The sequence below is a fragment of the Mus musculus genome, chromosome 4, assembly GCF_000001635.26.
Source record: "Mus musculus strain C57BL/6J chromosome 4, GRCm38.p6 C57BL/6J".
Classification (NCBI taxonomy): Eukaryota; Metazoa; Chordata; class Mammalia; order Rodentia; family Muridae; genus Mus; species Mus musculus.
In genome coordinates, this window is record NC_000070.6 from 14,878,828 (window position 1) to 14,891,020 (window position 12,193).

Sequence of the window (12,193 nt, forward strand, 5' to 3'; positions counted from 1 at the left end):
AGGGGAAAGGCCCCTTGTGGGTGGGACCATCTCTGGGCTGGCAGTCTTGGGTTCTATAAGAGAGCAGGCTGAGCAAGCCAGGGGAAGCAAGCCAGTAAAGAACATCCCTCCATGGCCTCTGCATCAGCTCCTGCTTCCTGACCTGCTTGAGTTCCAGTCCTGACATCCTTTGGTGATGAACAGCAGTATGGAAGTGTAAGCCAAATAAACCCTTTCCTCCCCAATTTGCTTCTTGGTCATGATGTTTGTACAGGAATAGAAACCCTGACTAAGACAAATTGGTACCAGCAGAGTGGGGTATTCCTGTGACAACCTGACCATGTTTTGGGGAGGACTGTGGAAGGATTTTGGAACTTTGGGCTTAAAGATCCATCCGTTGTTAAGAGCTCTGTCGGATGTTGTGTAGGAGCTTGGAAGATAATGTTGAGAACAGTGCAGAAGATGGAGGCCTGGCTTGTGAAATTTCAGAGGGAAAATTAAAGACTCTTTTCAGGGCCATTGCTGTTTTGATTGTGAAGATTCTGTAGTTCTGGTTAGCTGGGGCTGAAGAATCAGCTGTGATTAACAAGATACCAGAACTACTAAAGCAAAAACTTTGCATTACTGGGACTATTGATGCTGGTTAGCTGGAGCTAAGAAATTAGTGGTGATGAAGAAGAGACCAGGATCGTTGAGGTGACATCTTCTGGGAAGTGTTTTCTGAAAGCACAAAGAAGCTTGTCTTCCAGAGATAGCCAAGGTTGTACTTTGTGCTGTGGATGGACTTAATTATCTTGTAGTTCTCTTAATGTATCATTCAATTCTGTTTAGAGTTTGTATTTGTTTTTTAAATTTTAGTTTTAAGATTCATTTAATTTTATGTTATGTAATCAATGCTTTGCCTGCATGTATATATGAACACTGTGTGTGTGCGTGCGTGCGTGTGTGTGTGTGTGTGTGTGTGTGTGCCCCTGGAGGTCAGAAGAAGAGGTGTTAAATCCCCAGGACTGGAGTCACAAATGATTGGGAGCCACTATGTGGGTGCTGGGACTTAAAACTGGTCCTCTACAAGAGCAGCTATGGCTTGTTGTCACAGATGCATCTTACCAAACGCAATTCCATTCTTTTAAAGCATGCTGAAATTTTACCCTCACCCTGGATCTTGAGGCAATAAGAGGTTTTAATGGTTGGTCCTAAGGCAAATGGCCAGCCGTGTCCCTGTAGGCCACTCCCTCAAAGGAGGTATTTATAAAGGGAGGGCTGATTTTTGAGGATAAGGAGAGAAAGCTATTTTCTACTTGTGAGGGAGTCTTTGAGTCAGGGATGTACGCTCAGCTCTATTTGGGGTCCGTAGTTCTACTCCTTTGTAATTAGTACTCCGACTGGCTATCAGTGACAGGCTTAGTAAGGCTGTGAACTTATCCGACAATTTCCAATTACTACAACTAAATTTTGTGTTTGATTTCTAATAAGATTTTCGGACTTGCTTGCTTGTTTGCTTGCTTCTTCACTTCTTTCCTTCTTTTATTCTGAGGACTAGGGAATTTATGAGAAGATATGTTATTACAAAAAAGGGGGCATGGCTTAGGCTTTGATGAGAGCTTAGGGACCGGCACTAGGGACAGACAGTCTGGCAGGCTTGCTGAAGAGAACCAGAGTTCAGGAGGCAGAAGAGAGCGTCTCTGTACATCTTTAGTATTCCTAATGGAACATACATGATAATTTTAAAGCTGTAACAGTTCTCTGCTTCTCCAATGAGCTGAGAGTGTAAAGATCTGAGCTTCCTTATTTCCTCCCAGGGCCTGTACATTCATGGACATCCATTCCTATCACAGACACATACTAATTATTACTCTTGTAATGATTACGTGAAGCAGCCGTAAATAGACATCACGCTTAACGCCAGGATTAGTCAAGTTCCTCGGGATGACTACACCCATGTCCTGCATCCATACGCTCCTCTCTCTCATTGGCAGGGAGCTCAGCATGATGCTTAAATAAATCCAGGCTCATCCAACCACTGCTCTGAGTTAGCCCTGCTTGTCCTGAAGTATCTCCTATCAGTGTCTATATTAGTCAATACCTTATCAGAATACAGAAACAACTCAATAGAAACTAATAGAATTGTTAGCCAGGTATAAACTTGCTAATTAGATAACTGAAAGGTAAACATCTTTGTCTCAAGTGTCCAGGAGGTAACAATGTAGCAATCACGGTTAGGTCCAGGGAGCACACTGCTGAAACTGTTAAAGCTGTGCAGTGCCAGGGGTCCCTGTACTCCTGAAATATGGTGATTGAAGACCACCAAGCCCCTGGCACAAAGACTGTTGCCTAAACGAGGCTGGCTGGCACTTGGCCTACACAGTGAAGTAGATAGTTGAAGACTGAAAACGGGATTCAGGGTTGCCATGGGAAAGTGCTTTAGCCATGGTGGCAGAGTATTCCAAGGGTGACATTTAGAAAACTAGCAGGTAGTTTGGAAGCTCATAGGAAGCAAACAGAAGAGACAAAAAAAAAAGCCTCTCTCTTCTGTCTTGGTAGGTTTTCTCCAGCATCTACTAACAGAGCACCTACAGCCAGCTTGTAGTGTCAGAGGGTGTCTACAGAGCTCCACAGGCACAATACTGAACATGTGTTTAGATTTCAGGGTGACCTGGTCACTAACACACACTGTCTTAATCTGATGTGTGCCAGATACCTCCTTCTAACAGTGGCGTGGTTCTGGGAGACCCATTTCTTTGATTCTGAGAAGGGGAGGAATTAAGAATGGTATTTCCTCTTCTCTGTACTGAGCTGGATGGAGAGCGTTGCCATTGAAAGCAGAGGTCCTGAAAGCAGAGCTCAGCTGGCTTTGTCTTTAAGCCACATTCTCCCAAAGACCGTGAAGAAAGTGGAAACGGGGTGAGGGGCAGAGAATAATGCTGGCCTTCTTCTCGGGGGCCCTCCTTCTGTAATAGGATCCTAGACCATCTCAGACTTTAATGTGATGTCATTTTTCTGTTATGTATCCATCTTTGTCAAGGGCTGGATACAGTGAGAGCAGGAGTGAAGAAAGTGAATTCAGTGGGCAGGCATTGCCATTGAAGAGGCTCGTAGAGGAGTGAGTGAGGCAGTAGAGGGCCGAGCAGCCCAGCGAGGCAGTGCCAACCGTTAGAATACAGACATGTGTCTCAAAAAGGAGCACAGATTAATGCACTAGGATGAATTAGCAAAACGGAGAGACTGTCTGGCGCAGACTAGATGGACGATGCTGATGCTTGTGATGGGAAACTGTAATCTGATCACTTGTGGGTTTGCAGGGTGGTGCCACTTCCTTTAAAGTGTTGCTTGAGCAGCTCTATGTCCTTTGATCCCTCCACTTTCGCTGTGTCTCTTTTAGGAGTCTGTTTTCCTTCATACTGTTCAGCCTCCCCTGACTCTTTCCTCTTCCTTATTCAGTATACCCCGATCTGATTTTTCCGAAGCCTTCACTATTAGGTTCTCGACTGTTTCCATCACCTCCCGTCTGTACATTTTTCCCTCACACCAACTCTTTGCCTTTTAGAAAGTGACTTCTGTTTTAGGAGGGGCAGAATCACAGAGCCCTTCAGCAGTCAGCATCTCTAGGTTGTTGGCTTTCTTTTTTACTCTTGTTATTATTTCTTTTATCTATGTATTCACTTCATATCCCAATCACTGCCCCCACTCCAGGCTACACCATCCCACAATCCCTTCCCCTTTTCCCTTTTCTCCTCTAAGAGAGTGGAAATACCCCCCCTTCCCATCCCCCTCCGCCTCTGGTACAGTTTCTACAAGGCTAGGGGCGTCTTTTCCTACTGAGGCCAGAGAAGGCAGCCCAGCTAGAAGATATCCCACAGACAGGCAAGAGCTTTTAGGATAGCCCCTGCTCCACTTTGGGAAACACATGAAGACTGAGCTGGACATCTGCTACACATTTGTAGGGGGCCTAGGTCCAGCCTGTGTATGTTCTTTGGTTGGGGGTTCAGGATCTGAGAACCCCAAGAGTCCAGGTTAGTTGACTCTGTTGGTTTTTTGTGGAGTTCCTGTCCTCTTTGGGACCTGCAATTCTTCCTCCTATTCTTACTTAAGAATCCCCATGCCCCACCCACTGTTCAGCTGTGGGTGTCTGTATCTGTCAGCTGCTGGGTGGAGCCTCTCGGAGGACAGCCTTGCTAGACCCCTGTCTGCCAGAGCAGGCAGCAGGTCAGTCTCATAGTCGGAAGGCTTTCTTTCCAGTGTCCTCACAGACTGATTTTACTTCTGATGTGTTGCACAGTCCTTTTAGGTTCGACAATGCTGTTTAGAATTAAGGACTGCAAATACATAGAAAAAAAGGATCTTTTATTTAATATAACTCCACAGAGAAGATGTTCATTGCTTAAGTATCTACCAAGAATCTTTAAAAAATGGAATTTCTTACTTAATAGTGAGCTGCAATTCTGAGATCACAGTAGCCTTACTTATTTATAAATTTCCCTGAGGTTCAGCTCTAGTGATTTTTGACTATTGTAGAAGTGAAAGGAGATGGAGTGAAGAAATTGAAATCTTAATTGCTGCTGGAGTAACTGCTGAAACTTCCACAATTGCAGGTCTCTTATGGGAGGAGAGAGCTGTCAATGCAGGCTTCCTTTGGGTAAATTCTGAGGGAGAGATGCCAAAAGTTCAGGAAGTGTCTTTCAACTGCCTTAGGGCTACAGTGATGCACAGAAAATTATAATGAAATGCCTAGAAGTGCTGGTTAGTGGAGCAACGAGGCTACAGAATCTGCTTTTCTATTCACGTGTTCGGTCAAGCTGATATCCCCTGACTTTTTCACCTCCAAGGGCATGGCTTAGAAGGACCATTTGTTCCACAAGGAAGGGAAGTTTTTTGTCTGTTTGTTTTTGTTTTGTTTTGTTTTTGCTCCAATGTAGAGCCATTTTATAAGGATGCTGGCTGTCCTCTGAGGGGACTGGTATTGATATATTTATTTAGTCTTAATTTACTAAGAGACAATATTAAACCCAATGCACTTCAGTTCTTTGTGAGTTCACTGAACCATTCAGTAGCTATGTAGTGAATATCAGCCAGATAGGGGGCATTTTAAGAGTGCTAGGGACTGAGTTATTAATAAGCCAGACATGCCTTAGGTACATGGAGCTGACTGTCTCTTCAGTTTTAAATTTAAACATCACTGATTATTCTACCACACCTCCGAGAGAGCAGATATGAACATATTTTGTCATTAAGGGCTTTTCTTGCTTGACAGACTAAAAATCATAGGTCAATCTTTAAGGTAAAATTCATAGGAGTTTGTATTTTGCATTTCACGTAATTGTTACAACACTGACATTTTATTCTTAAAAAACAAAAACAAAAAAGACACAGGTTATTGGAGGTGAAAAGTTGACTTGGTGGTTAAGAGAATTGGCTGTTCTTTGAGAAGACCCAGGTTCAATTCCCAGCATCTGTGTGGCTGCTCACCACTGTCTGCAACTCCAATTCCAAGGGATCTGATGCCTCTTTTGGCCTCCTCGAGTACCAGGCATGTATGTGATGAACAAGCATGTATGCAGACAGAACATCCATTCACAAAAATGATAAAATATTAATAAAACCCACTCAGTTTTGTTATTTTTATTTGCATGCATGCATCTGTGTGAATGAAGACAACGTGTATACAGGTACCCAGGGAGGCCAGAAGAGGGCATCATGTCTGTTGGAGATAGGCTCACAAGAGGTTATGAATTGCCCAATATGGGTGCTGGGAACTGTGGGTCCTCTGCAAAAGAGCAAGCATTCTTCACTCACTGCCGAGTCATCTTTCCAGCCCACCCACCCTTCCTTCCTTCCTTCTTTTGTTTTTTTGTGCATGTGTATGCATGTGTGTGTATGCGTGTGTCTGACTGCACATGATTGCCCCCTTTCCTCCTTTGAGTCCCTTTGACCTCTTTCCTCTCACCCCAAACCTCCTCTTAAATTCATTAGATCTTTTTGTTATTTGTTATATGTATGGATAAATGCACGAGACACACACACACACACACACACACACACACACACACACACACTGTCCGTTTAGTGCTGCTGGTAAGTACAGGGTTACATACCAGCTGAGCACTTGGAGCAGGATACCCAGTTAGGTCCTCAGCCCTGTTTCTCCTGCTTTCAGGAGCTTTCGGTGCCTGTTATTCTTTTTCCGCATGAGGCTTACTTCTGGTATTTCTGGTATCATCTCACACGAACCTAGGCATAACTGTGTCCCCACTCAATCAAATCTAGACTCTGTCTCACAAATCAGAACTACTTCGGCACCAGTAGGAAATAGCTACGTGCGTTTGTGTGCATCTTTGAGTTATGAGATTTTTATTTTCAAAAGTTTTACTTCCATGGGTATTTAGGTTTATAAACCTGCCCCCCTCCCCCCAATATTTGAAAGAAATTGGGAAACAAACTTTGGTAAAGGAAAAGGGATGTGTTTGCAGTTTGAGCACCGATAAGGAGGGATTCTAATTCCCTTCTCATCTCACCTGTGACCATCTTGGAGTTTGTAAGAGGCCATGAGCAAAGGGTGAATTTAATGGTGAGATGAGCTGATCAGTTCCTGGAGGAAGGGACCTGGACTCCGAACACTCTCACTTTTTCTGTTATGACGTCAGCTTTTTGCTTAATCCATGGCCAACGAAAATGGAATCTTAAAGATGCTTCATGTTGAAGGGGGACAAACTCCAGGGTCTTTGTGGCTTATAAGATCCCTGTTTATGCCCAGAATTCCAGTGTGTTTGCTTGGCAGAGTTATGTCCATTCCTTTTCACAGGTGGGAAAAGACAGTTGTAGTCTGATGGCTGAAAGAGAAGCACAAGTCTTTCTTTAGAGCATCTTCTTCCGTGCTCAGGCTTCAGCACACGATCAAGGTTAAAAGTGTGTTAGAAACTCTCATTAACTTTCTAAGACCCGTATTTTCTTCTGATCATAGTCGTTTTACTGCACCAGTATATATAAAAAACAAATGCACTCAACATACGCTATGTGTAAGTGACTTTAATCACTGCACTTTTGCTGACCATTTTTTTCTAGTAGGGAGGGGTTTTATTTATTTGTTTATTTATTTTATAACAGTATAACAGTCGAGGGGACGTTACTTGGTCTTATCTTGTGAGCCATTTGTAGGCATCCCTATGTGCACACACAGGCGAGCATCTTAGTGTCTAATGGAATAAAGTCTACAGTGTTGTCTCTCTGGGTTGGACATTTTAATAAAATACTGGGCATCAAACTTTAAATGTCATAAAGAGCTGTGATTACTCTCCAAACAGGTCGTGGCCCAGTTGTTACAGCGTGGGGATCTCAAGCCTTCTGTCCCTGCATCCATTGCCTTGTATTTTTTTGTAATCCTCCTGTCTCACCTTACCAAGTACTGGAATTACAGATTCACTAGTATACGATTTTCAGTTAGGCACAAACTACTACTACCTGCTATCCAGATGAATGCAAAGGAATGGAGTGGATATTTTGAGTAAAGGAAATTCCCCACTGCAGGAGACCTAAACCACTGAATTTGCGTTTATCAGTTAAGACTGATTCTCCTTGACCACACAGTTACATGCATATTTACTCTGCAACAAGGACAGGTCAGCTAGTGTTAACATTTAAATACAGAGGAAGTGTTTTAGTAATTTCTACTGTACATCTAAGGCTTCTATGCTCAAACTAGCCCCAGTTTCTGATTCAATGTAAAATCCTTTCAGCTGAACTCCCACCTCCGTATACAGCCATCGCCAGTCCAGGAACAAGTGGTATTCCCGTGATCAACTGTCGTGTGTGCCAATCTCTAATCAACCTGGATGGTAAACTTCACCAGCATGTGGTTAAGTGCACAGTTTGCAATGAAGCTACGGTAAGTGGCAATTTCCATTAAAGAGCATGGGTCACTAAGTGACGACATATTTCTAAAGGGAGTTCTTTAGTAGTAGTATTTAAGTGCCAGTGTAGTATACAAATACGATGATCCTTTTCATTTCCTCTCCTGCCTGTCTTTCTTTTATTATATAATAACGTCTCTACATGGTTAGGATACCACCATTAGAAAATTTCTTGGTTAATTTAAATATAGTGCTCCTTTGGTTCTTTATATATTGTGTGCATTTATATTTCTCTTCAGTATATGTCCGTTTTTATTTTAGTGCAGATCTACTGGGTTTTACTTCATATGTCGTCTTTATGTAGAATACTATTTATTTAATATCCATATCAGTATTCTTTTCCTTATTTATGAAGTTATTATTACTTTCTGTACCGTACTGCTTGTTTGCAAGTAGCTTAGTGTTCCACTTGCTAGATATCAATGCAATGTAATTTTTAAATACTTGACGGCAACTTTTAAAAAGCAGATCTTTAGGGCTGGAGAGATGGCTCACAGATTAAGAGCACCGACTGCTCTTCCCGAGGTCCTGAGTTTAGTTCCCAGCAACCACATGGTGGCTCATAACCATCCATAATGTGATCTTGGACTCTCTTCTGGTCTATAGAATTATATCCAGACAGAACACTGTATACATGGTAAATAAATCTTAAAAAAAAAAATAGCTGATCTTTGGGAAGAATAACTAAACCTAAATCTTAATGGAATAAATTTTCTGTGGGAAGAAAAAACAATTTTTTATAGTTTAAGTTAGTACCTGGTAAGGGATATACTATTTAGTTGATCTCTGTTCCTGCTTGTATAGTTAGACTTTAATTTTTTTCAGTCTGTTTTGAAATCTGCAATTAAATATGAATTGAATTTTAGTATTTGTATTTTCATCCAGTTTGTAAAGTTATAAATCAGTCTGCTAGTGGTCATTATCTCTATGAACCACAAAGCAAAGATACCAGGCTTCATATGTTTAAAAGTTGTAACATAAAACTCTAATTCATAAAGCCATGTATTTCATTACAATTTTTTTCCCATAAGGGATAGCCTACCACGTAGAGAAGTGTATCACGCTAAACAGTCATAACTACAAAGCTAGCTAGTGTGTAAGTTGATCAATGGCGAATGGTGAATTTAGTCAGGATCATCTTCTATTGTGCTCTTTGTAAACTTGGCAAGCAAATAAAAGGAGTTAGGCAAAAGGACTAATTTTAAAAGCCAGAACTTTGAATCTTTCCTTGGATTTAATATCTTCTCTCATTCTGCTGTATCAATCTATATGCACTTTTTTTTATTGAAACAGTGTGTGTGTGTGTGTGTGTGTGTGTGTGTGTGTGTGTGTGTATGTGTGTGTGTGTGTTTGTGTGTGTGTGTGTGTGTGTTTGTGTGTATGTGTGTTTGTGTGTGTGTGTGTTTGTGTGTGTGTGTGTATGTGTGTGTGTATGTGTGTGTGTGTTTGTGTGTGTGTATGTGTGTGTGTGTTTGTGTGTGTGTATGTGTGTGTGTTTGTGTGTGTGTGTATGTGTGTGTATGTGTGTGTGTGTTTGTGTGTGTGTGTGTGTATGTGTGTGTTTGTGTGTGTGTTTGTGTGTGTGTGTGTGTGTGTATGTGTGTATGTGTTTGTGTGTGTGTGTGTGTGTGTGTGTGTGTGTGTGTGTGTGTGTAGAGGGGCGTAAACGTGCTGATGGAGGCCAGAGGAGGGTGTTTTTCTCCTTCACTCCTGGCCTTGTTCCTTTAAGACAGTGTCTCTCACTGAAGCACATTAGCTTTGAGCCTGGCTGACTGTCTAGTTTCTCTCTGCCCTGACTATCTCTGGATACAGTGCAGGGTTACAGGTGTGTACAGTCGTGCCTTTCCTTGCATGCAGAGGCTGGGAATTTGAATTCAGCTTCTCAGGCTTGCACAGTTAGCAGTTTTATCCATGGAGCTGTCTCCCCAGTCCCTGCAGGCTCCTCATCTTCTTACATAGCCCAGGTTAGCCTCATGCTCATGATCCTCCTGCCTCAGTCCCTAGGGGCACTGGGGTTACAAGAGTGTGTCACTGTGCCTGGCATTTGTTAATGAATAAGAACAAGCAGACAAGCAAAAGTATTAAAGCTTTGCCTTTTTTTTTTTTTTAAAACAGGATAGAGTCGGTCATTCACAATAAAACCTTAAGTTTCTGAAGATTTGGCTCAGTCAGTTAGTGATTTGACCAGGGCAGTTTGCTGCTTTGGTGCCTAAAGGAAACTATGTCTTTCTTTTCATGATTATCACCTCTGACCAAGTAAAGAAATATAAACAATTGTGAAGATGGCATCGTGCAGTCAGATTGCCTTGTTTCTTAGCTCTAACCTTACAGAGGGGGAAAGGTGAACAGAAAGCTCTGAGGAGCCGAGCCATGTGACTGGATAATGTCTCACATGTGATGTGATTTATGCTTTCAAGTGAAGAGCTGTGAGGCACCAGGAATGGCTTCGGAGAATCCTAGGTTGAAAATGTCAGAGCTAAAGAGTGAACTAGGTTCAGGCCCAGCACTGAGATTCCCTCCACCCACTGTCTCAGGCTACTACCGTGATCCTTTCTGAAATCTGGCCTGAGTCTCGGTTCTCTGACAGGAAGCTGCTCTGTCTGTCAGGTTAAATGGCCCGGAGCTTCTTGTCAGCCTGAGATTCAGAGGCTGACAGACGGGAGAGTGAGTGCCAGTCTCTGCGCAGTGGCTGTATCGCCGAGGCGTCATGTCTTAAACTGTGACTTTGTTAGATGAAAGTGATACCAATTTCACAGGATTGCTGTGGAAACAGGAATAAAGCACCTAGGAGAGTTATTGGCAAAGCAACTTTCATTGTTGTTATTTGAGACAGGATCTCACTGTGTAGTTCTGGTTGGCCTGGAGCTCACTCTGTAGACCAGGCTGGCCCAGGGCTCATAGAGATCCACCTGCCTCTTCTTTCTGAGTGCTGGGATAAAGGCATGCTCCACCACACTTACTTTTGCCAAATGATAATTTTAGAACGTGTGCTTGGGTTGAAGAAATGGCTCAAAGGTGAAGAGCATGTGTTGCTCTTGCAGAGGACCTGGGTTCAGTTTCTAGCACCCCTTTGGCAGCTAACAACACGGTTGTAACTCCAGTTCCAGTGGAGTCTACCCTCTCAGAAGAGGGCCAGAGCCAGTGGTGCTGCACGCATGTGGTGCACAGACATCCCTTTAGGCAAAAGAGCCATACACATAAAAGAAAATTAAATAAATCTGAGAACAAACCAAACAAACAACACGCTCAAGGGCATGACACAAGGCGGCACTGAGAACTAGTCTCAAAATCTAACTTAGTTGCTTTGTGTTATAAGTGAAAAAATTGATGTCTAGAAGTGAGAAAATTAAAAAAAAATGCGTGAGAATCTTTTCCATTGTCAAGCACACATTTGTTTCATGGCAAATTTTGAATAACATAGATAAATAGCAAATATGTATAAGACCAAATTCTATTTTTCTTGGTGTTTTATATTTTATAGCTGTATGTATATTCTTGATGTTTGTGAATTTTAAGCATTCAGGTTTAGTAACCTGCAATATATTTAATACATTATAGATTGTTTTTGCTAATCTTTATGGCACTTAATTACTTAAAATATTTGGATTTTTTTAAAAGATAAGGATTACAAAAATAATAAAATGTTTGGGCACTTTTTGATTTCTGTAGTCTTATGTAACAATATACTCATCATAACGGGGAATGCATTTGATATGCTAAGCATATCATACATTTAGCCTACTGAGCGTTCCAGGGTACCAGGAGTCACTGTGTAGTGTATATAGTGTGGGTCACCTCCCCTGCAGACCTCGTGGCTGAAAACTATAACTTGCAGTTGATGCCCGGCTTCTTCAGAGAATCTCATAGTGCATAGTGCTTTGCTAGCCCCGAAAGAATTGAACACGCTATGTCTGTTTTCTACCAAACACAAACTTCTTTCTTTACATCGCCAAGATGTAATGATAAACAGGAATCTTTCCCAAGTGCCCAGCATCCTCACTGCACAAATGTTAGCATTTATGCCATAGAAAAGTTTCTTCCTAAATACATTTTACTAGGATAAATTCATCAAATGCAGAAAATTATGATTGAATCATACTACCACGCACTCTTTTTTGCAGTTTTATTTACCTTCCTTTTTTCTCCCCTCTCTTTCTTTTGTATGTTTCTATCTTCCCCTTTTTAAGTGTATGAGAGTTTTGCTTGCATGGATGTCTGTGAACCATGTGTGTGCAGTGTCCATGGAGACCAGAAGAGGGAGGGAGGCAGATCCTGTAGAACTGAACGTGCAGACTTTTTTTTTTTTGAATTTT

At 42.0% G+C, this 12,193-nt stretch overlaps 1 protein-coding gene across 1 annotated transcript in view; it reads left to right on the forward strand.

Annotated features, from left to right (window-relative positions):
• Positions 1–12,193, forward strand: part of Pip4p2 (phosphatidylinositol-4,5-bisphosphate 4-phosphatase 2) — a 51,042-nt gene that overhangs the window by 14,609 nt on the left and 24,240 nt on the right. Inside the window, exon 2 of the mRNA NM_028264.4 lies at positions 7,707–7,855. Coding sequence (NP_082540.1) covers positions 7,707–7,855 — 149 coding nt within the window. The remainder of the gene's footprint in view (positions 1–7,706; positions 7,856–12,193) is intronic.